The sequence below is a fragment of the Mastomys coucha genome, unplaced genomic scaffold, assembly GCF_008632895.1.
Source record: "Mastomys coucha isolate ucsf_1 unplaced genomic scaffold, UCSF_Mcou_1 pScaffold9, whole genome shotgun sequence".
Lineage (NCBI taxonomy): Eukaryota > Metazoa > Chordata > Mammalia > Rodentia > Muridae > Mastomys > Mastomys coucha.
This window is the reverse complement of record NW_022196915.1, coordinates 72,966,999-72,992,496: the sequence shown is the minus strand read 5'-3', so window position 1 is coordinate 72,992,496 and position 25,498 is coordinate 72,966,999. Positions and strand designations below refer to the sequence as shown.

At 40.4% G+C, this 25,498-nt stretch overlaps 1 protein-coding gene across 5 annotated transcripts in view; it reads left to right on the top strand.

Moving 5' to 3' along the window:
- The window catches only part of Diaph3 (diaphanous related formin 3), a 471,820-nt gene that overhangs the window by 135,120 nt on the left and 311,202 nt on the right, over nucleotides 1-25,498 (top strand). For 4 of the 5 annotated variants that reach the window (XM_031361487.1, XM_031361488.1, XM_031361490.1 and 1 more), the window contains 4 exons: nucleotides 15,621-15,695; nucleotides 15,777-15,846; nucleotides 20,516-20,652; nucleotides 23,407-23,512. In XM_031361487.1, coding sequence (XP_031217347.1) covers nucleotides 15,621-15,695; nucleotides 15,777-15,846; nucleotides 20,516-20,652; nucleotides 23,407-23,512 — 388 coding nt within the window. Of the gene's footprint in view, nucleotides 1-15,620; nucleotides 15,696-15,776; nucleotides 15,847-18,482; nucleotides 18,650-20,515; nucleotides 20,653-23,406; nucleotides 23,513-25,498 lie in introns of those variants that run through there. The other variant, XM_031361492.1, reaches the window with a different exon arrangement.

The following is a 25,498-nucleotide window of genomic DNA, read 5'->3' as shown; positions in this document are numbered from 1 at the left end:
GAGAGAGAGAATAAGCTAAACCAAAAGCTAACAAACTAGAATAGGACAAAACAAACAGGAAAAAGAGCCCGATGAGAGGGGGTAGGGAGGGGAAGTATAAGAGACACAGATAGACTCAAAAACAGACTTTCACACACATATTAATCCAATAAAAAACAAAAAAAGAAATTATAAAATATACACAAAGGTTGTATGAACAGGGCTGAGGATAGAGTGGGGTGGGAGAGGCCTTGGAGTAATGTTATGAATCCTGGGAAAACAGATTCCAGAGGTACATTGACATCAGGGTACATAAGTATATATTCAGTGTTTGAGCCAATCTCGAGCCCCTAAATTCTTGGCCATTGGTATCTTGCCACACCATCATTGTCCTGTCTGCTGATTTAGCTCAGGAGGAAGGGGCAGTCATTGCCCTGTTAGGACTTTCATGAGGACAGGGAAGCAGTCACCACCCTGGCCTTGGTTCCTTTTTGTTGTCTTGGCTGTGTTCTGGGAGCCATCTTAGATCTAATGCTGTGTACAGCAGATTGGGATTCTTTAGGAAGTGGAAGGGGCCCGTTGACGCCCTGCTTTCCATTCCTTCAAAAGGTTAACCTCCTCATCCTGACATAAGCATAAAAAACCCCCAAACCAAAACAAACAAAGATGACACCTGGCAAAGAACTTCCAAACGTGCCATTAGTTCATTTTGTGTTGACCATCTACTTCTGGGCATGGGGCTGGCCCTTGTTGTTTGTATCCCCGGTAAGATTCCATTGGAGAAAATTAATATTTCCATGTAAACAGTTTTTAATTAGAAATGGTGTCTGGGGGTGGGAATTGAATGCCTATGTCTTCTGAGTGTCGTGACCCCATCTGTCCCATATCCATGCAGGTCCTGTGTGCCTGCTGCTGCTGCAGCCTCTGTGAGTTTCTGTGTCCATCGGCCTGCTGTGTTTAGAAGGCCTTGCTTCCTTGTTGGTTTCCATCTACTCTGGCTTTTCCACATTTTCTGTCTTCTCTTCTGCATTGTTCCCTGAGCCCTGAGGGAATGTAGGCATCATTTTATGCCGTGATCCTTTAGCAGAGCATAGTGTTTGGTTTTCTCCTAGGTCCCTGGCCTGTCTAGTCTCAGTTCTTGCTCCCCCTCACGCCCACCTCCATTGTCTAGACATGTGATATGGGACCTAGACCTTGTTTTGGTGTAGAGCATACTGATTGCATGAGCCATACACTTTATCTATTACCTTCCTGATTTTGGTGCTTTCACATGGAACATTAACCTAGGAAATTCTAAGCAGATGAATCTAAGCACAAAATTCCTGTTGTTTGCAATAATGTTTTAGGTTCTGTATTCCAACTTATTCATAGTAGCACTCATACTTACTTCTGTAGCAATTTAAAATAAATTATTAAAACAATTTAAAAAATAGGGAAAATTTGAGCTTTTCCAGAGCCCTAGGCTAGGAGTTATAAAAGCAATAGCCTTCCCCCTATACAGTATATTATATGCTTATATGATTTTATAGCTTCATCATCATCATCTCTACCACGAGCACCATCACTATTCACAGAAGCAGCACAATTGCTAATAACGGATTTGGAAACAAATTCCAGTGACTTTTTGTGGGAACCAAAACGTGTAGATGTGTTAGTAAATAGAACATTGGCTCTGAATGTTAGCCACAGGCAATAATAAATATTGTATATACATAATTGAGTTATCGGTGTAGGTGGAGGAAGGTTAAGAATGTTTGTGTAGCTACATGTATTTGTGTACACTCCTCTATGAGTGCAAACACATTTTAAAATAAAAGTAGTAGTACAATCTGTAGTCTAAGTCTAACTTACAGAAGGATTTTCTCTATTGATTGTAGGCCAAGCTTTCTTGTAATTGTGTTTGTCTCTGGCCTCCTGCTAGGTCAGGTAGACTTCTGTAAGCATCAGTTTATCTGAAAAAACACCATACAAGAAACCCATGGCTCTTTCCTCTTCACATGTGAAAATCGTAGCAGGAATTGTGGGCCTTCATTTCTAAAATAGAGGAGACACTCATTTTTCTTGCCAGCCCACCTTGCCAGTAGAGGTCATATGTTAAAGATTAACAAGGCAGTCATATTCCTGCCTTCTAGGATCAATCTGTGGAGACCAAATTTTCAGTCATTGGACAGCGCTCCACTGTTTGCATATGTACACACAAGGGCTTAAACTCATATTCCTACTTGACAGCACAGGTGCCTTCTCTTCTTCTAGTGGCACTATACTAAAATCAGCTAAAAAGTTCACTATGATCCTGTGTCTTATACCCCAGAACATTCCAAATTGGATGAAGAAAAGAAAATCACTAGACACCAAAATCCTAGACTTTATCCACTGTGAACCTTTAAAGCAATTATGAAACATTACAGTAGATAAAAACCTTCCTGAAACCAGAAAGGAAGGACAGCTAGAGAAAAGCTTTTCCTCTGCAGTGGGTGCATCACTGGGCACTGCAGACCAGACCAAATGGGTGGTCTGCGAAGAAGACGGTTGATGCACAGCAAGTAGTAGCATGCTATTCCATGACGGCAGCAGGTGAACGCTGTGCACAGAGATGTGCACAGGAGTCTTCCTCATACTTGCTCAAGACAACAGCTCTCAGAGTGAGCCAACGGTGAAGGCTACCAAATCTGTGAAGTGCGTCAATGTTTGGAGAAGATGTAGTGAAGCTGTACACACCACTCAGGTGTTCACTGGTGAAAGCATGGAAATACATGAGTTAGCATCCCCAGGGTAAACTGTGTAGGGAAGTTTATGTGAGATCTCTGTGTAGTTAAAGGGTGTATAGGAAAGGAATTGCTTTGGGGGAGTTAGAGGTGAACAGTGGACAGGTGCTATGAATAGTCTGCTCGTTAATGGTTAAAAGCCCTCAAAATAATATAGTCCACTTTTTTTGGGGGGGGGTGGGGATGTCAAAGGGATGAATATCTACAGGGAGAAAATGGTTACCTTGAGAAAAAGCCAAGTCAAGCCACTACTCCACACCTAGCTTTATTCTTCTCACAGAAGCAAAGTCATATGTGACCAGGGATTATACAATCCCATTTGAGATAGGAAATTAACAGGAACAACCATACTTAGCCCTGTTATAGTGAATTCTCAGGCCTGTCTATAGAATTCTAGAGTTCTGAAGGAAATGACTGGGGCTGACTTAGTGCAGGCCTCGAGAAGAGTCACAAGAGAGGATGGTGACACACACAGTGCTGACTCTGGCTCAGCTGCTCCATGACTCTGGAAAATAACAGAGCCTACTGTGAAATCCACACTCAGGTACAAGTGAGTACCAGACATGCAAGCAAGAAACCAGCATTCATGTCTAGCAAATCTGCAGAGTAAAAGCACCTCACATATTGTACGTGCTTCTAAGCATCTTGGGTCATGAGAGGTCTATACAAGCAGTGCTGGGCAAGTAGCTGATACCATGCAGTGAGGTCTGATGCTGTAGTATGCTCCCATTGAATGTTCTGAACACTAACAGATAGGCTGAACTCAATACCTTTAAGTGACAGAATGTAAAACATTTAAGTGCTGTCAAACAAAGAATAATAGAACCAGTTCTTCTATTACAGCCATGAGACATAGCTCAAGATAAGCCATATCCCATACCATAAAGTAAATCTTATCAATTTAAAAACACTACAAAAGACCTGGAACTCAATAATACACATTTAAAAAGATTACTATATACTTATAAAACAACATACATAAACAGTTTATGGTTCATAGAACTGTTTCTATTCATAAAATAGTTTCTAGGAAAATAGAATGTACATTTTACATTATTACACATTTGACAATTCAAAATGTGTGATATAGGTAAAGATGTACTCAGAGGGCAATGTATAGCACCAGACAGATTAGGAAAGAGGAAAAGCTCAAGTAAACACCAATACTTTCTTATGATTTTCCATGGTCACCAAAAGGGAAGAAAGGGGAAATCAAGCCAAGAAAAAAAATTGCTAAAGTAAGTAAAGGGATGAAAATAATCAAGATGAAGTATAAATTAAAGAAGACAGAAACAGTAAAGGTAATCATTGGAACCAAGAGTGGGTTGTTGGAAATGATTAATTTACAAGCTGGAATATGATATTTTTTTTAAAAAAGACTTCCATCTCTCTGTGTCGTTTTCCCTTCAGGCGTGTCCCATGTGATGCCTGCTGTGGTTTTTACTGGAGACTGAACATACAAGGCTGTCCAATATGACTTTCTGTCTCCTATGAACTAAATATACCATCTCTTTATGACGTCCCAAGCATCATGCATTTTGGTAGAGTAACACAAAATAGATTACAATAATTTTAAACAGTTTAAGTATACAAGTTGAATAAATTGGATGAAATTAATGTTTTTGAAAAGTATTAGACCATTACTTAGCATGCAATAGAATGTGAAAAGTAGAAAATTTAGATAGTTCTGTAAGTACTGATTCATTGAAGTTCCTAATTAAAATGTCTCCCCAACAATGTTCAGCATAGATGATTTCCCTTGAGAATGTATCACACATTTAATGAAGAGCTATTACCAAATCTGTAAGTATCTTTAAAGAAGCAGATTATTAAGAAATATTTTAGTTTATTTTATTAAGTTGTTAACCAGATAATTAAAACCAGGTGAAGACCATGCAACAATGAAAATGTAAAGTATACTGAATAGTCTGAATAGTCGATCTTAGATAATATAAAAAGGTTAATGAATTATATCTTAAGTCAAAGAAGAAAAGTTATATAATCAAGTGGATTATTCCAGAATAACCACTGGCCAAAATCTAACACTTGATTAGAAAAATAAATAAAAAATCTGAGAAAAAGTTGGACAGAGGGGGTATAGTGACAACTTTAATATGTGTTGACTTAGTCACTTCTCACTTCTTTAGAAAACTTGATATAATTAATATGGAAGTATGATCGAGCTTATCAACTGGACACAAGCTAGAGTTGTCAGGGAAGAGGAACTGTCAGTTGAAGAACTGCCTTCATCAAACTGGCCTATAGGCAAGCATGTGGCACATTTTCTCAGAGCCCCCAGGGACTAAACCACCAACCAAAGAGTACACATGGTGGAACTAATGGCTCCAGCAGCATATGTAGCAGAGGATGGCCAAGTCGGTCATCAGTGGGAGGTGTCGCCACCTCACCGACCAGCCGAAATAAGGAGCCAACCACGAATTCTTCTCCAAGCAGTTTATTCAGGAAACTTGTACTACAGAATCATTCGTTCATTTCTTCTTCTCCCTTATTCTTCTCAGCCCCCAGCCCTCGCGGGTTAAATACTTTCCCTGGTCCCAATCAGCATCGGCTATGTGGCAAAGCATAATAGGCTGCTGGAAATCATGCCAGCTTGCATCACAAACTGGAGGCACTCAGCTTTTCCAACTAAGAGCTTGTTTATCACAATGCTCTCTGTTCTGGCCAGAGACCAGGTGCCAAATATATAGGGTGGCAGCTGCGGCTCCCCACAGGGAGGAGTGGCCCTTGGCCCTGTTAAGGTTCTATGCCCCAGTATAGGGGAATGCCAGGGCCAGTAAGCAGGGGGGGGTGGGTTGGTGAGCAGGGGGAGGGGGAGGGAACAGGGTTTTGTTGTTGTTGGTGTTGTTTTTTAATTTAATTTAATTTTATTTTATTTTATTTTTTGAGGGGAAACTGGGAAAAGAGATACCATGTGACATGTAAATAAAGAAAATATCTAAAAAAAAAAGAAAAAAGAAAAAAAATATCTGATGTGGGAAGGGCCCAGCCTGCTGTGGGCAGGGCTACCTTTGGGCTGTTGGACTTGGGCTGTATAAAACAGCAAGCCGAGCCAGCCATGGGAGCAAGCCAACTAGCTACACTCCTTTATGGTGTCTGCTCTAGTTTCGGCCTCCAGGTTTCTGCTTGAGTTCTTGACCTGGCTTTCTGTAATGAAGGGCTGTCATCAGAAAGCATAAGCCAGATAACCCCTTTCCTCTTTCAGGTTGCTTTGGGCAGAATGTTTTACCACAATACTGGGAAAGCCAACTAAGAACATGACTCTGACTCTGTACTCATTAGGGTAGAGACACAGAGTCCTGGTATGGGAACAGGGGTAGCAGGGGTGCTAACTTTTGGGCATTAAGAAACAATATCCAGCCAGGTGGTGGTGGTACACGCCTTTAATCCCAGCAGTTGGGAGGCAGATGCAGGTGGATTTCTGAGTTCGTGGCAGGCCTAGTATACAGAGTGAGTTCCAGTTCCAGGACAGCCAGGGCTACACAGAGAAACCCTGTCTCAACCCCCACCCCCACCCGTACCTCCATCCCCCAAAAAAGAAGAAACAATATCCACAAGATGCCATCTTTGGGTGACATCCTACTCTTGCATTTCTATCCTTTGGAAGGACATGTTTTTGGTAGAGTGTGGTGAATTGTTCATGGTAGACATAATTTTGGTTTTGAATGGATGAGTTTTAAATGAGTGTACAGCAGGCTAAAATAATAATAAATAGCAACTGAGAGACAGTGAAACGTCATCTAACTGAATGTTCAGAGTATCAATAAAAATTGATTGGGTAGTCCCTTTTATCTCTTCAGGTGCACTTTTGGTTGAGAGTCCCCTCCAGTGACCCTTTCAAATAAAAGAAGAAGTAACAGCAGGAAGGAAATGTCACTGGAGGGGCTTACAAACACCAGGCTAAAGCCACCAGGGGAGCTCTGGTATGGTATCCAGCTGGAGTTCCAACTCAGAGAGTCCCTGAAGAGCATTGTGTTCCCTTAGCTGAGGCCTCTAAATAAACTAAAATATTGAGTAACATTATCAAACTGATGCTCACTGGGTCCTGCAGACAACCACTCCCACTGGGGAAGTTTTGGCAGCCACTTGAAGTTTTCCATTGTGGAGAGAAACCATGGCTAAGCTTGCCATGGCTGAACTTCTATCTTCTCTCTTTCACTTGATACACTTTTAGATTTTGTGGAACTTAATACATGCGAGGTGATCACTCTACCTCTGACCCATCCTTATATAATTGTTAAAATGGTTTCTCATTCAGTTATTCTTACAAATATGACAATTTTACACTTGGGTCCTTGTGTTATTCCTGCTGGGTGACAAAGTTGGTGTGACATAGTTAATCTCCAAATCAAGGGCTTTATAAATGATTAAAGCAAAACCACTCAGGTCTAAAATGAGACATTATTGACAATGTTGCTTCGAGGCAACTATTTAAAAAACACTTATTTAATTTATATGAGTATATCGTTGCTGTTTTCAAATACACTGGAAGAGGGCATCAGATCCCATTATACATAGTTGTGAGCCACTGTGTGGTTGTTGGGATTTGAACCCAGGACCTCTGGAAGAGCAGTCAGTGCTCTTAAGTGCTGAGCCAACTCTCCAGTCCAAGAGGCAATGTTTTAGGGAACTTAAACAACACTTAGTAGACTGTATATGGCATAAGTGAGTACATGCGCTGTTTTAAACTGCTCACATTTCCTGGCTTTATTGTCACAGCTCTAGGAAAATACTACACTCATTAAATTTGTCTGCTTGATAGTAAATAAAGTCCTACTGATAAGGGGCTGAAGAGATAGGTCAGTGCATAAGAGCACTGGCTGCTTTTTGAGACGTCCTGCATTTGTTTTCAAACACACTCACATACTGGCTAACAACCATTTGAAATTCCAGTTACTGGATTTGGTGTCCTCTTTATGCCTCTGTGGGCTCCAGGCATACACATTATGCACTGACATACATGTAGGCAAGATAATCCATCCACATAAAATAGTATTACAAAATGAAGAATTCATAAAACACACCATACCTTAATGTAATATTTATTGATGAAAGACTACTAAATCTTTTCCTCATAAGATCGCAAGTACAAGTACTTGCATTTCTTATCACCACACTGTATGTTGTAGCTGGAGCACAGAGGCAAGAGCAGCAAAGGACAAGAGCACTGATTACAGTGGAAAGATGAAAGGCTCTCTGCTGAAGGCAAGATTGCTTAAAAAGAGAATTTCCAAATTACCAAGCGTTCTTAGATTATATTAGTAATTTCAACAAGGATGAAGGATCCAAGGTGCACATATAAAAATCAACTTTATTTATGTGTTAGCTATTAACTTGGGAAAAATAAAAGATCATTTATAATTTCTTAAATATTGTAATTGTAGTGAATAAAGTTTAGTATGTTTATACTGGAAGCTATGAAACTGAATAAATCCAAGAGACCCCACAATTATGACAGACAAAGGTAGATTGATTCCTTTTCATGTTTTGAATCTTTCAGTTTGATCTTCTAATTCTACTGAATCATAATTTCTAAGTGTCATGTGATTAGGCTGCCATCTCTTTATTTAAAAGTTATCTGGTTAGTATGTATTCTCCTTAATTCCTTTGCCTGCATGTTATGGTATATTCATAGTTTCTGTTGTTAGGATGCACGCATCTTTAGGTAGACAGGGAGGATGAATGTACTGTCAGATGGGCAGAGAACCAGTGTTCCCTACTCCTGACTCTCTTGGAAGAGACCCTTCAAACAGTAAGTTTTAGGAAGAGAAGAAGAGCAGGCAAGGTGGCTGACCACAGTTATATGCTAGCTAGGCCCTTTAGCCCAAATGCTCCTAATGTAGTAATGTCCATGGGGTTTTGGAACCTGCCTTGGTCAGGAAAAAAAAAACCTAACAAAATCAAACCTGCCTTGGTCAGGAAAAAAAAAAACCTAACAAAATAACAACAACAATAACATCAACAACAATAACCGACCCCCTCACCACCCCCCAAAAAACCCATAGTTCCGTTTAGGCTAGTCAGATGCTGTTTGCAAACCTTGGACCCATTTCCTGGTGATAACACTACCCACTCCATCCCATTCCTACTCCTCTCTCTGAGACCTTGGCCAAACTTTCCTCTCTGTAGATGGATCTGAAACTGCATCAAACTCCATTGTGTTATACAGTGCAAATGCTTTTGACTAAAGGGTGACTGGACTCAGCCACTATTTGAAACATGCCATATCATCTGAGGCCCTAAAACATAATTCTCTCCCCACATGCCTAGTTGTTTGGTGGCTGGTTATCCATGCTATATACAGTTGTCCAGTCAAGTGCTCAGTGCCCATCTGTGTCCCTTCTGATAGAGCTTTCTGTGGTACTCATCACCAGGTTCCCTTTTACAGATAATGCCTCTGTGTATTTTTGCCTTATTAAAACCTGTTCTGTGACTTAACCTTCCATACTTAGGTCAGATATCAGTTACCGCGAAGTCTTTCCCTACCCATAGTACCACAGTGATAGAGCTTACTACCTTATGGAAATAATTTGTTTCAGCCACTAATCTGTGATCGCTTCAAGGGCAAAGAACATATTTTATTCATTTTTGTATTTCTCATACCTAATGCAGAATCATGCACACAGTGAGCCTGTAAAAAATGCTACTGCCTTTGTTAATGAACACTTGAAGCTTAATATTAAGGAAACGTCACCCTTGGAGTGGCAGCGAGGCAAGTCCTAAACTGTGAATTAGGACAGTGACTCCAGATCCATCATTCTTGGTTCAGTGTGGATGCTTACTCCATCTGAAAGCAGAATTGATGTTTGGAGCATAGAGGCTGGGCCCAGCTCAGCATTGCTGGAAAGACACTATCCCCTTGTGCTGCCTTCTCCATATGTAAAGTAAAGGTCTGGGTACCAGCGAGGGGAGGCTGCAGCTCCATCCAAGTGACCTTAACTTCTTGCTACATAACCCTTCTATAACATAAAACTAGCAAATATGGTTTTGTTTCATTTTATAGGCTCCTTTTTAAATTTAATTTATTTTTCAACTTTCTTTTTTTGTTTTTCTTAATTAAAAACAGTTAAGGTATGTACATGTGAGTGCAGATGTCCAGGAGGCTAGATGCTTTTATTGGCCTGGAACTGGAGTTATAGACAGTTGTGAGCAAACCAGCAAGCAAGCACCTTCATTCATTTCATTCCCAGCCATTTATTGCAGCCTTAGTTTATAACCAAGTTCGGACAAAATGGTTCCTAGCCTTAACAAGTTTCCATTGGAGATTATCTTTATGGTCTGGTAGTAGTTAGAATTCAGAATACATTTTTCCATCCTTTCCTAAGGGCACACATAAGGAAGAGAGGCAGTAGGAACCTTAAGCAAAATAAGCTGATGCTGGGAGGATATTTGTGAATTTCTGTGTGACTACTCTCAAATCTGACCGTTGTCCCCCATGTTCATTGAGGTGACCAAGTATATTTGCTTGCCTTCTTCCTTCCTTCCTTTCTTTCCTTCCTTCCTCCCTTCCTCCCTTCCTTCCTTTCCTTCCTTCCTCCCTTCCTTCCTTTCTTCCTTTTTTTCATTTTATTTTTTTACAGTCCAGCTGTTGCCCCCATCCTGATACCCCCTCCCATAGTTCCTCATCCCATTTCTCCTTCCCTCTGTCTCCAAGAGGATGTCTCGCTCCCCCTGCCCCCACCCCTGCCAGGCCTCCCCACTCTCTGGGGCCTCAAGTCTCTTGAGGCTTAGGCATGTCTTCTCCTACTGAGGCCAGACTGCACAGTCCTCTGCCCTCTGCTGTATATGTGTCGGGGGGCCTCGGACTAGATTGTGTGCTGCCTGGTTGGTGGCTCTTGACTCAGCAGTTTACACTGACTGCTCTTCCAGAGGTCCTGAGTTCAGTTCTGTTCTGTTCTGTTTTGCTTTGTTTTGTTTTGTTTTTTGAGACAGGGTTTCTATGTATAGCCCTGGCTGTCCTGGAACTCACTCTGTATGTAGACCTGACTGGCCTGGAACTCAGAAGTCCACCTGTCTCTGTTTCCCCTGAGTTCAGTTCTTAGCAAACACATGGTGGCTCACAACCATTTGTAATGGGATCCAGTGTCCTCTTCTGGTGTGTGTGAAGAAACCATTTTATTTGCTTTTGATTTCATCCTGTGTCCCTGGAAGCAATAACTGATTTTGCAACCTAAAGTGCTTTTGTGTATTTAAAGGTGGTTTGGACTATAGTTCTAGAGAACTGGCATCCCATTCCTTCTCCTTCTTTCTCTATGCTAAGGTTCACTACTCTTTCTTTTCTTCCACACTGAGACCCCTACTAGCAAGTTCTAAAAGGTTACTTAGCTTTCCTTAAGGTGCTTGAGATTTTGATTATCTTCTGTTACAAAATTTGAAGAGGCCCGTTAAATTAGTATCTACCATATACATCATTTTCTACTTTAAAGCTGTTTTTCTCACAGTACAGATATCATTAAAGATCTCTCTAATTTCCATTCACAAACAAGCAAGGTTTCTATGTTGCTCATCCATCCTCAATGGCAGTCTATCTAGTTTGATGGTACTTTGCTGGCAGGCCAGAGCGAGGCCTGTCCCTTGTGTTTCCTGAAGAGTGATCATTTGTAGATCAGTTGGTAATGTTTTTCCAGTTATTTTTTTCTCAGATGATGGGAAACTTTCCATTTTTGTAGAAATCTGTGAATTTTAAGTAGCCCCTGTCAAGACTACACAGCTGCTTTCTCAGTACCATATTTTATCTCACAGAACACAGGTTGTGGTTATTTGTGTCTCTAAATAATGACTGATGGAACTAGTTAGAGTTGGTGTGTAATGTGGCCCTGATTGTGCTAAGCACAACTACTTCTTAGAACAAATATTACAAATGTCTCACTATATAACCAGGCTGACCTGGAAATTGCTATGTAGACCTGTGTCTCCTTTCCACTGCTGGAATGGAAACTAAGGGCCATCACGAGGTTTCCTATGGAAAAGCAAAAATCCCAGGTTGGGCATCAGTGAGAGAAGATGCACCTAACCCTTGAAAGACTTGGGGCCTCAAGGAATGGGGAGGCCTGGTGATGTGTAGGGGTGTCTGGGTATTGAGGACATCCTATTGGTGTCCAGGACAATGGTGCTGGGGTTGGTGGGTAGGGAGTTATGGGGTGTGGAACTGTCAGAGGGCAGAGCAGAAGGGGGATAGCAACTGGACTGTAAAAAAGATTAAAGGTAATAAAAACAAAATAAAACCGCAAACACGTGTACACACACACACACACACACACACACACACACAAACACACACACAAACACAGATAAAATTTATATGGGACTTAAGCAGAAAAAAATAAGAGTATATATCATGTGTATCCTCCTGGGACTGGGTTACCTCACTCAGGATGATTATTTTCTAGTTGAGAGAAATAACCTTCAACTCATTGGTACAGAAGAGAACTTCCTGAGCAGAATACCAATGGCTCAGGCTCTAAGATCATCAATTGATAAATGGGACCTTATGAAACTGAAAAGCTTTTGTAAGGCGAAGGACCCTGTCAATAGGACAAAAATGGAAACCAACAGACTGGAAGAAGATCTTCACCAACCTTACATCTAACAGAGGGCTAGTATCCAAAATTTATAAAGACTTCAAGAAATTAGACACCAACAAACCAAGTAACCCAATTAAAAATGGGGTACAGATCTAAACAGAGAATTCACAGCGAGAAATCTCGAATGTCTGAGAAACACTTAAATGTTCAAAGTTCTTATTCATCAGGGAAATGCAAATCAAAACAACTGTAAGATTCCATCTGTATCAGTCAGAATGGCTAAGATCAAAAACTCAGGTGACAGCAGATGGCTGGCAAGGATGTGGAGCATGGGAAACACTCCTCCCTTGCTGCTGGGTGTGCAAACTTGTACAACCACTCTGGAAATCAATCAGAGAACTGTGCCTGGTTTTACCAAAGTTTTCCTTTTTTAGAAGTCTGTAAGACTAACATGTCGTCGTTGCTTTCCATCTTACACTGTTCACTAACAGTGGGCTCAGCTTGATCTCACTGTTGCTGAGAAATTCCCGTAATGAAAAGATTATATGATTGTGATTTGAGATTTGCTTATTCTCCTGCTACCTTAGTAAGTTTTGTTTCATGGACAGTTGATTTATATATAGTATGTGTGCTTGAGAAATTTAATGACTGTATAGTCTAGAAAAGACATTATCTAGAAATAGTTGATTTAAGAACTGGGGGGTCCTGTTTTTTTTTTTTTTTACTTATATAATTGTGTTTGGATTAATAAACTTCACATAGTTACGTTCTATTATTAATTAATCAGCTCAGAGTACTTTCTGCTTTGCAAGAGTTTATATCCATCAATTTCATTCTGCATTACATTATCATATTAAGTATAACCAACTATTTTTAGTACATTAACATATTTTAAAGTTACTCTCTATATTTTGATAAAGGTAATTTTGTGACTAGTACTGTATTCACCAGTGATTGAGTAGCAGTATGAATAATTTCAAATCATTCATATTAGCTTTAGATTCTGTAGCTATCTTCAAACACAACAGAAGGCAGCATTGGATCCCATTACAGATGGTTGTGAACCACCATGTTGTTGCTAGAAATTGAACTTAGCACCTCTGGAAGAGCAGTCAGTGCTCTTAACAGCTGAGCCATCTCTCCAGTGCTGTGGATATGCTTTTGAATATGTAGATGGTTGAAAATTCACTTTCAATAAAATATTGAAGGCCCATTGGGAAGTACTAACACACGAGGTCATGATGAGCAGGGAGACTCCCCGCATCCCAATATCCGTCAAGTAAGACTCACAAATTACTCTTTACATGTTTGATTTCAAGCTTCTGCACTGCATGTGAAATAAGAATAAATACAGCATAAGATGTCAACAAGGGAAGCAGCTAAGCGGATGCTGTAGGTTATTTTCATGAAACATGAAAGCCAGATTTGAAATGCCCATGGGTAATCTGTCTGTAGCTGATAGTGGAAAGTGAACTCTTCCCTTTTGAAGTGGCATCTTCGCTTGAAAGCAGAGACGTCTAGTTAGCTGTTTTCCTCAGCTATAATAATGGTCTTCAGTCTTTGATGGGGAGTGTCTTTCCTGTTCCTGGCATTGTTGCATTAGGTATTTCATGGCTTTCACTGGGCAGAGAAGATATGAGATTGATAGTCTGACTGGAGATGGCCTCTGGAAATGCAAGGTGCATTTACTTTGTGCAGTTTAGAAGTATATTTGACTTTTGTGATGCCAAAAATTGTCAAAGACTATAGCTGGTGATTCTGTGTCCACAAAGTGTAAAATGTAGAAGATGAGTTTTAAACAATGTACATAGTTTAAGTTGTAAAACAGATATAGGAAAATTACAAGCATTTAATGGGGTGTATTCTGTGCTGTTTTAATACCTGTCTATAGTGTGATATTTAGGTTAAACATCTGTCCTCTTAAATGTTTATCATTTCTCTGGGTGCTTATATTTAAAACTCTTTTTTTCTGACTTTAGAGAAGCACAAAGCTGTTAGCTGCAGTCCCCCTTTGACACACCAGAAGCTCTGGTCCTGGCAATACCCATTCAGCAAACCGTCAGTGCCTCCCGCTACTGTACTCTGATATCCACTGCTACTGTCTCATGTTGAATGGGATCAGCCTCTCTTAGATTCTACTCACAAGGGAGATGCCACACTGCTTATTGTTCTGTGCCTGGCCCATTTCACTTAATATACGGATTTTCAGGTCTACCCGTATGGTTGCAAATATCAACATTTCATTTTTATGACCAATTAATGTTCTGTGTATTTCCTTTGGATAGAATTCTTTTTCTTATATTAAATTATTTTATTTATTTACTTTCCAGCCAGTGCCCCACCTCCTTGTGCCCCTTCCACAGTTCCTCATCCTCCCTCTTGCTTCTGTAAAGGTACTCCTACCCAACTCGTCCCAACCTCCCGGGCTTCCCTGGGGCCTGAAGTTCTCCAGGACTAGGCACATCTTCTCCCACTGAGTCCAGACCAGGCAGTTCACTCAGACCAGCCCATGTATGCTGCCTGGTTGGTGGCTCAGTCTCTGGGAGCTCCTGGGGTCTGGGTTAGTGGAGATTGCTTGTCTTCTTCCTATGGGGTCCCCCTCCTCTTCAGCTTCTTCAGTCCTTCTAATAGAGCAATTCTTCATAACTATTTGTTCATATTGTAGCTTATTAAATAGTGAAGAGACCTCTCCCTGTTTCCTGCAATGGCTGTACTAATTTACATTCCTGCCAGCTGTGTAAGCCTTCCCTTTACCGCAGTCCTCGACAGATGGTCTTTCCTCTTGTCTTTTTGTTAAACAGTGGTCCTTCCTTTACGGAATGCCGTTGGAGCTTATTCTGGCTTTGCCCTGTTCTTTTCCTTGCTGTTAGCCATTCTGAGCATGTTTCCTTTACTTCTTGGCTATTTTTTGCTTTCTTTTAAGAAGTATCATATAGTTTGTTTTCCTACTGCTTAATCAGGTTATTGTTGTTTTTGCAGATGAGTTTTAGGAATCCTTTCTTTATTGTGAGTATGTTTGATAGTTTCCCCAGTTTTTTCGTTCAAATATTTATGTTTCCATGAAGGACTCATAGTTACCAACATACTGAACATGGAACATGATGAGACTCGGGTCTCAGCAGTCTGAGGGAAGCGTGGTCGCTCACTGCTGTCTGTATTGTCCCCTTTACTCCTGCAGACAGGGTTTAGGGAACACCAACAGTTTCGTATCTAGTGTTATGCTTATATTGTAGTCATGATTATGACTGAAGTTTTAAAAATAGGTATAGGTGTACAGCATTTCTTATTTTTGCCGAGTTCCAACTTAATGTGCAACTCACCTTTGTTTTTTCAGTTGGGTGCAAAGCTTTGGACACGAGGGACTTGGATTATTGCTGGACATTTTGGAAAAACTAATTAATGGGCAAATGTGAGTATTGCTAATAATTTTTAATTAAGCTCTTTTAGTATGTCCAACTGCAATCCAATATTATCTTTTATCTTAATGCAGCCAAGAAAAAGTTGTGAAGAAGACTCAGCACAAAGTCATCCAGTGTCTGCGAGCCCTGATGAACACACAGGTAAGCAGGGGGGTGGCTGCCTTCTGGGAACCAGACTGTCACCATCAAGGGCTCTGTTTGCAGATCATGGGGTGATAATACATTCCATTCCAGTTTGATGGAGCAGCAGATCTTAGGAGAAGCTTGGCAGTGAATAGGCTCATTCCTGAAGCATAAAGCCGTGTCTGGAGATGAACTTTATTTCTTTCCAGTTCTCTCCATTTTCTTTTGCTTTTCTCCCTCTTTTGATTTTCAAAACTTAGGCAGGGTCAAAGCCTTAGTATACTACATAGTTACTAGCGATATAGCCTGCCATATGTTCCCAGAGATTCAAGTTTTGTAAAGAATCATGTTTCTTATCTCAAGAATATAAAATTAATATATACAAGCATGAGAAGATTCCAGAAATACAGTAGTGATACATTTATTATTGAGGCAGCATAATATGGCACATCTGTAGCATGTGTGTAGTAACATTTAATGAAAGAGAATATGTCAGACCTTCACTGCCTAGCCCCTCCCCCCCCCCAATTTGGTTGATTGCTGATATTAGCATCATTTCCTGCCATTTCTTTAGCTCTTGAGTGTGATCTTCTCCACTTCACAGTCAGTGAAATAATGACAAGTATGTCAGTTATTGTTGGACATCAGTTTATGTATGGGAAAGGTTACCTATGGGTATTGTGATGTGTAATATCTGTTGTATAGAAAATGGTACATTTTTCTAATGTAGCTTTTTAAATATTTATTTATTAAATTAATATATTTTTTACATTCCATATTCCATTTCCAGCCACTTCTCCCCCATCCACCCTCTGACTGCTCCACATCCCACACCTCCTCCCTACCCCCACTATCTCCTTGTGGATTCCCCCATCCCCCACCCCACCTCACCTCTAAACTTCCTGGGTTCTCCAGTCTCTTAAGGGTTAGGTACATCATCTCTGAATGAACACAGACCCGGAAGTCCTCTACTGTATGTGTGTTGGGGGCCTCATATCAGCTGGTGTATGCTGTCTGTTTGGTGGTACAGTGTTTGAGAGATCGCAGGGGTCTAGATTAATTGAGACTGTTGGTCCTCCTACAGGTTCGTCGTCCTCCTCAGCTTCTTTCAGCTTTTCCCTAAGTCAACAACATGGGTCAGCTGCTTCTGTCCATTGGTTGGGTACACATATCTACACCTGACTCTTTCAGTTGCTTGTTGGGTCTTTTGGAGGGCAGTCATGCAAGGTCCCTTTGTGTGAGCTCTCCATAGCCTCAGTGATAGTGTCAGGCCTTGGGACCTCCCCTTGAGCTGGATCCCACTTTGGTCCTATCCCTGGACCTTCTTTTCCTCAGGCTCCTCTCCATTTCCATCCCCATAATTCTTTCAGATAGGAACAATTATAGGTCAGAGATGTGACTGTGGGATGGCAACCCCATCTCTCACTTGATGCCCTGTCTTCCTGCTGGAGGTGGGTTCAATAAATTCCCTTTCCCTACTGTCAGGCATTTCATCTAAGGTCCCTCCCTTTGATTCCTGAGCATCTCTTACCTCCTAGGTCTCTGGTGCATTCTGGAGGGTCCCCCCAACCTCCTATTTCCTGAGGTTGCCTGTCTCCATCCATTCTGCTGGTCCTCCGGGCTTCAGTCATATTCCCTCACCCAATACCTGATCAGGCATTTTTATTTAGAAATAAACATTCACAGGGTTAAATATATAAATGTTTAAATTATTAGTATTTAATTTTATTTTAGCACATGTTTGTGTTTTTTAGTTATTAGTGTTTTATGTGAAAACATTGTTAACTTTTCTATTTGTTTTTTTAAACACCTGTTTATGTGTGTCTGTACACATCACATTTATCACAGTGTAAATGTGGAGGTCAGAAAATAGCCCATGGAGATTGGTTCCCTTCTTTTACCTTGTGGGTTCTGGAGACTGAATGGAGGTCCTGAGGCTTGGCACAAGTGTCTTTATGTGCTGAGTCATCTCTCCTTTCTGGCCACTCTGCTCTTCCCTGGTACTTTCCAATGAGAGTGTCTGATGAGACTCACAAATTTTTTGGAGAGTTAAGCTTTGTTTTATGAAGTAGGCTATTTGTATGTTTTTTGTTAATGTAGAGCCATAAAAATATTGCATTTGAATTTGATAGTGGCATCTAGGCTAACAAGGGCGCAAAATTCAGTTCCTGATACTTGAGATTACTATTTTAATGTCTAAGTTCTCATGTGCAAAATTGTTGTTCAGATTTCTAGCCTGAGGCTGCAGTTAACTCTTCTACACTTCACTGAATCAGCTATACAGGTGCACACATTGCCAGGTATCACTGTGTCTTTGTTAGAAATACAATTTTTAATTTATTTGGTGTCAACATTTATGTATGTCATTGGTACGTACAACTGTAACATCCTATGGAAGTGAAAGACTTGCTTTTTTCCATTTTGGGGTTTGAGTCATGTGCCCATTAACAAGGGGCTCTTGCAGTTAGTTTTCCCCATCACTTACATTCTCTCTGTTGTGTGTATACGCTCATCATTGACCATTGCTTATTTTCATTGCCATGTAGTATTGATGGTGTGTGTCTTTTCAGGGGTGAGAGTATTTGTGTTCAGTTACTTAAATTCTGCGTCTTCAGCTGCCTGGAATTCTGTTAGGTAACAATAGGACTCCTGCGGAATACAAATAGAATGCAGCCTTGGTCCTGGGTATAGAACAGGACAATTATATTACTCCAAGTGGGTCCTTGGCATTTAGGAAAGATACTTTTTTAGACCTTCGTAAGTTGATGATAGCATTCTGACGTGTAAAAACCTTCATTAAAGCACTTTGATGTTAGCACTGGTAAGTGAACTATTTCTCACAGTCAGTTTCTTTTTGCTACGTCTTTGCATATGTAATTTTATTGAAGTATAGAGCAGTTCCCTGTTTAGTAGTAGTAACAGAAAAGGACTAATCTGGCCTCATTCCATTTTTATTTATTTATTTTTTGAGCTTTTTTTATTTTTAACCTTGAGAGAATTAGAGAGCATGCCTCTTTTGTCACAGGGTGGTAATCAAAGCACGAAATCGGAGTGTGCTTATTTTCCAGCCTCCCCCCACAGTAGTTCAAACCAAAACGTTGGATGGAAAAGCTAGAAAGGCCTCCTGGGCACACTACAGGTTGTCTTGAGTCTGGGGAAGCCACCTTGTTCTTAGCCTGGAGGGTAGGCACCAGACACAAGCTTTCCCCAGCCCTCAGGTCTGTTAGACAAAGCCTGCCTTTGGTACTTGGTAACCTTTGACCTTCTGGGTTAGCTCCATGGTGCTTCATAGAGTACTGACAATTTTGTGTGATACTACCAAGGCATGAGACCTCTAGCTGTCTGCCAGCTTTTAAAGTCTTAGCTTCTAGTTATGAAACAGTTCAGAACATTGTAAAGGCAAGCCTTTCCTGACCAGCTTAATTGTTGGGAAGCTTTCTCCCTTTAGTAAGGAGAAAGAGAACTTTTCCCACTGGCGTGTCTGCTTTCCTTCCCCTGCTTGCACTTGCTCTGCCATCTGACTACACCTTAGTATTTTCCAGCAAGTGTGGTAGTTCAGTACAATGTCAAGTTTGTTTTTTTCTCTCTTTATATAAATGCTTATATAAGAGATAATAAAGTTATAGATATGATTTGATAAAAATGAATTTTGGTTTAAGCTTGTTAGAGTTTTACCTTTTATACTTACATTTATTGCTAATTTTCAGCTGTAATTGATAGATAGGTATATAATTAGGAGTAAGTCTCCTGTGTTCATTTACCATAGTGACTTGATCCATAAGTACCATATTATGTAGAAGGATCCTTTGAATTACAGAAATATTATTTGGTGTCCTCTATTGTATACATTTTTATACTGATGCAGATTTTGTTATGCCAAAAGATACATACATCCTTAAAATAATATGTCTTTAACCTAACTACTTATCTTCTAATTGGATGACACATTATAGAAATAGCAAATACAACTTTATCCTTTCATAAATCATTATGTATGTATGTATGTATTTACAATGGTAATGATGATATATAGTTCTACTATGGAACTGGGCAGTTTCTACCCATTTCCTTTCCAAATTGTCCTTTAACTTCGTGTATTTAGAAACCATGTTCCTACTTAGAGCTGTACTGTCTTGTGGCAGCCACTGGGTTTTTGAACACTTGAAATGTGTCTAGTGTGAGTTCAGATGTGGTATAATTATAAAAGGCAGCTGGATCTTAATCTTCCAGAAAAATGTATCATTCTACATTGTTTATGTGCTAGAATAATAATTCTTTACTGTACTGGGTGAAGTGTATCTAAAATCGCTTACTTTAGTTCATGAAAATGACACACAGTTCTTCCTGCTTTTGTCCCCTCCCCTTTCTCTTGGACAGTGCTGATCCCTGTGTGTGCTTGGAGCTCCTCTGCCAGCCTCCTCAGGGTTGGATCCTCCTGCCCTCAGTGCCTATTTGATATTTGCCCATTTGTTTTGTATGTCACTTGAGAATTCCTCATTTCTCCAGAGGTTCTTTGTATTTTGCAGATTCTCATGGCTCTTACCATAAAGTGACTACTTGGGAAGCTTTTGTGGTGTCATAAGACCTTCATACTTTCTCTTTCTTAGATGTAAATGTAATTTTAAAAATATGTGCACTTTTCTTTTGAAATCCCCTCTAACATTTAACTTATTTTTGAATGTTACAGTATGGCTTAGAAAGGATTATGAGTGACGAGCGGAGTCTTTCCTTGTTGGCAAAAGCCATGGATCCCAAGCAGCCCAGTATGATGGCAGACGTGGTGAAGCTCCTTTCTGCAGTGTGCATTGTCGGGGAGGAAAGCATGTAAGTTCGCGCTCTGCCCGCTGCGTCCAGGGAGTCTCCCAAGTTACCGCTTAAATCATGACTTATTTTCAGGTAGTTTGTTCAGTGTCTTATTTGCATAATTGTAATATTTTCCAATCATTTTATTAAGCAAATTATTAGTTAGGGACTAAAATAATCCTATGAACCACTGATTTCCTCATCATATTTGAAACTGCTCAACCCTTAATAAAAATCCTAAGGGGATGGTGAAAATATACAAGTGGGCTCTTTTATTATCTAATTCTTTTTCATGTACAATTAATTGAGGTTGTGAGTGACACTAACCTTTTTTAAAAACAAGTATATTACTTTTTGAAAATTTACATGTAGGACGTGTGACAAGTTCCATATGTAACAGTACTAACCCCACTAAAGTGTCTAGGCTTTTGGTCACATTTATTACAGTTGCACTGAATTAACTACACAATGTATATCCTAATGGTAAGATAGACGGCTCCCTCCTTAGGTGAGATTAGGACTCTAATTTATAAGTAAGCCCTTCAAATGTGTTTTTAAATGAGAAAACTGAGCAACTGAAGAACAGACAGTGCTTCTAGTTGTCACAGCATTGAAACAGTCCTGGCTCTGTTATTTGTAAAGGCGTTGGCTAGAGCCCGGCTTCAGAAAGACATCTAAGGAGATGGTGAGATCCAGAGGCAGGAGAGTTCAGCAAGGTATACACTGGCAGCCCTAGCCAGTGATGGATCCCATGTGTATCCTTAGGTCACTGATGTTAGCTTTATGCCTACATAGAGGAAGAACTGAGGTGATGAGCAAGAAATGAGCAGAACCAAAACACTTGCAGATTCTTCTATGGGTCAGAGCTTCTGGAGTGTTCTTCCTGGGAGATGCGCTCCTCTCTGACAGTAGTAGGAGCTGTGCATCTCTCAGCATGCAATGCGCAGGGCTCCTGCTCACCCTTAGGATGTGATCTTATCCTGAGTACTCTGGTGGAGCTTCTATGTTCACGTGAGAGTCAGCCTTGGGGCAATCCTGCCAGAGCAGACACCACTGACTGCCTCAAGCCTGGCTGGATTTGACCTGTTAGATACCGCTCTGAAACCTGGCTCCTGTGCACGTGTGCCTATAGCTGTCGTTTAGCTAATCGGACTGTGGTCCCAGGCATGGAAAACGCTAAACATACAATTTCATTACTTTCCCAATCTAGAAGGTTGTTCAGATTTTGGTATGCAAATCTAAGAGTTGGCATGTCTGTTGATGTGTGGTCTTGAGTGCTCCCTCCTGGCTTCCCGTTCAGTCTTTGTTATCGATTCTTTCCACTTCCTTCTTCTTCTTCTCCCCTCCTCACTCTTTTCTTTCTCTGTGTTTGCGCCTTTTCCTCTTAGACTTTATCTCGTTCTCCTACGCTTTTCCTTTGTCGTCCCTACTTCTCTTTCCCTACTTACTTTCTCCGTTTTCTTCTCCCTTCATCTTCCTCCTCCTCCTCCTCCTCCTCCTCCTCCTCCTTCTCCTCCTCTGCCACCACCACCATCACCACCATCACCACCATCACCACCACTACCACTATCACCATTATCATCATCATTATCATCACCATCTTATTTTGTTCAACTCCTACTTGCAGTGCTGGGAATGAGATTCAGGGCTTCAGATGCACTAAGCAAGCACACTACCACTGAGCTCTAGTTTCAGCCCTTTTGTATTATTTTTATTGTTTCTTGAATTAGGATGAGTGTGGTAGTGATTAACATAACATTTAGGGCTGCATATTTTCATCCACAGATGATGAACTTATAATTTTTAAAAGGGAAGATGTTCTTTTTACAAGTATTACATTTTACATTTAATGGTTTATTGTATTTTGCTACTATTTGCTTTTCATTGTCACAGTTTTATTATTTAAGGGATAGTATATATTGGCTGAGAACCTTTTAGAGATTGCTTCATAGGCTGCCAGAGTTTAGATCCATGCATCACTACTTTGGAGAAGTAGATGTTACACAGTGAACAAGTTGTTCAATCCTTTTCTGCCTTGATTTCTTATGTATAGTGAATACTAAGAAACCCACTTCATAGAAGTACATGCATTAAATTCCAGGATATGTTGATTCTTGAAAATGATAATTTATGTTTCCAAACCAGCAGGAGTGTGAAATGCTTTTGACCTGAGAGGCTGCCGTATGTGGGAGGTAGATACACTTTTCCTGAGTTAACATTATGTGGCTCCAACATGCATTGAAACACTGTGTCATATTTTACAGTTTTTTTTTTATCAATAAAACAGTAAAATAAAAATCCATATCAGTTTATATTGGTAACAATTGTTCAAATAGTCTTTGCTATTTGGTGATTTCTAGATGCTTGATGGACAGCTTTATTGCCAAGAAAAACAATCACAATAGGTCCTTAGAGAATTGCCTTATTCCAGACAGAAAGATCCTGTGCTTTGCTTCAAGTGGATATCATTGGGAAAGGAGCTAATGCAAAGTAGAAGACTGTGAACCTAGGGAAGAGGCTGAGAACCTGAGGAGAGGGAGAAGCGGGGCAAGGGAAGTGCCGGGAGGGTAGATGTGATTGGAAATGGCACAGTGCATCCACTGATGTGGATGGTTCGTATGCACTTAGAGTAATGGCATGAACTCATTAAGCTACTCCTAAAGGCCACTGTTGCCTGGGCACATTGAAGTAATTAACAGGATAAACTGGTTGTATTTTGCTGTTTTTGTCATTTGTTCATTGCAATTTAATTAATAGACTCTAAATTTCTGATAGCCTTGAAGAAGTGTTAGAAGCCTTGACTTCAGCTGGAGAAGAAAGAAAAATTGACAGATTTTTTTCCATTGTTGAAGGCCTCCGGCATAATTCAGTGCAACTGCAAGTAGGTTTCCTGTTTTCAAAGTCTAGTTCTGAGTTGACATATCATGTGTATTGTTTGGAACTGTCTTGTGATTGAATTTTATGTAAACATCATATAACTGCAAATGTCCTTTTGTTTTTTATATATAATGAACGTATAGGATTCCAGTTTGTATTCTCAGAGCATCTTACAGATGGGTTGGTGACTATCTATGGTTCTTTCCTTAGGTTGACTTTCTAGCTGTAAGCTTACAGAATTTTCTACAAACCATGTCGCACAGTCTTGTGATTGTTTAGTAAGAACTTTCAATTTAAGGCAGTTTTTTTAGTTACATGATTTATGATTTGTCATTGTGGATTTTATAGCTGATATTGGGAGTATCTATCTGTAAGTACTAGTGAGGTTCAAGGCCATCTTGAAAGTGCTTACCTCTTCACAGTTGTAGCAAACACAGTAAGAGTTAATTATTGTGTTAAAAAGCTAAGATGTTACCATGGCCAGATTTGTATGTAGCCCTGATAGGCCTTGAACATGGCAATTCCCTTGCCTGCACTTCCTGAGAACTGGCATTGTAGCTGTGCCATCAAGCCCAGCTTTAAACTTTAAAAGAAGGCCTAGCTATGATTTTTCTTTTCAGAAATCTAAAAGGATCCTTGAGTTATCTAACTCACCGCAGTTCAGATGTATGAAGTTCAGATGTATGAAGGAAATATGATTTAAATTCTATAATAGTTTTTATATATGTAAAATATTATGGGTGCTTTAAGAAAGAGGCATCTATGCAGCGTGGCTGGTGTTGATTTGTTTCTACGTATGAAAGGAGTAGCAATGCAGACTTTTAAAACTTAAAAGCATGAAGTTAAAATTAAATTTTGTATATGATATTTCAAGAAAAAAATCAGATGATATTTGAACTCTGAAATTAATGGAAATTTTCTGTTATGTCACATGACACACTATGAGTGGCTCCTTTGAAACTCTGTTCTGGATTCATTAGTTATGTCAGTATGTAGGACTGAAGATCAGGATAAGGGCACCTATTGCTTGGGTCCAGTTTCCAGAACAAGCTTGTCATCTTGCTGAGGGAGGTACTGAGTTGGGGTTCCCCAGCATCCTGTGCTGACCTGCACACTTCACAGCCAGTTGCTGGCTTTGATTCTCACCCCTTGCCTTTCCCATCTTTTTGCTTTCTTCTGCCTCTTCTCTTCTACCTCCTGTCCTGCCTTTTCCACCCACTCTCTTACTTTTCCTTCTTATCTCCTCTGTAATTCTTTGTGAGTCTCTTTGTCCTTGGGATCTGGGAATCACTGCACAGACCACTCAGTCACCAGTCTCAGTCTTACAGGGCTGGCTTATTGAATGTACAAGCCTGGCTGGATCACAGCACTTTTGTGGAAGTCAGAGAATATCTTTAGGTCCTGTCATTGCTTTCCCCCTTGTTTGAGAAAGGGCTTCTTGGACACAGCTAGGACAGGCTAACTGGCTTATGACTTTCCCAACTTGATGTAGAAACATTAGGATTACAGATAGATGTGATACTGTGTACATCTGTATGTGGGTTCTGGAACTCTGAACTTAGATCCTTATGCTTGCTCAATAAAGGCTTTATACACTTGGCCATTTCGCTATAGCCAAGGTTTTTGCCCCCGCCCCCCACTCTGTCTCTCTCCTTCCTCTCTCCATCTCCCTCTCCCTCTCTCCATCTCCCCCTCCTTCCCTCCATCTCCCCCTCCCTCCCTCTCTCCCTTCTTCCCTTTTTCCTTCTCTCTTTCTCTCTCTTTCTCTCTCTCTCTCTCCCTCCCTCTCTCTCTGTCTCTCTCTCTCTCCCTTTCTCTCTCCCTCTCTCTTTCTCTCTCTCTCTCTCTCTCTCTCCCTTTCCCCTTCACTTTCTCTGTCTCCCTCCCTCACTCTTTCTCTTGGTCCCTCCACCCACCCGTCTTTTTATCCATCCATCCAATCTCTCTCTCTCTTTCTCTTTCTCTTTCTCTCTCTCTCTCTCTCTCTCTC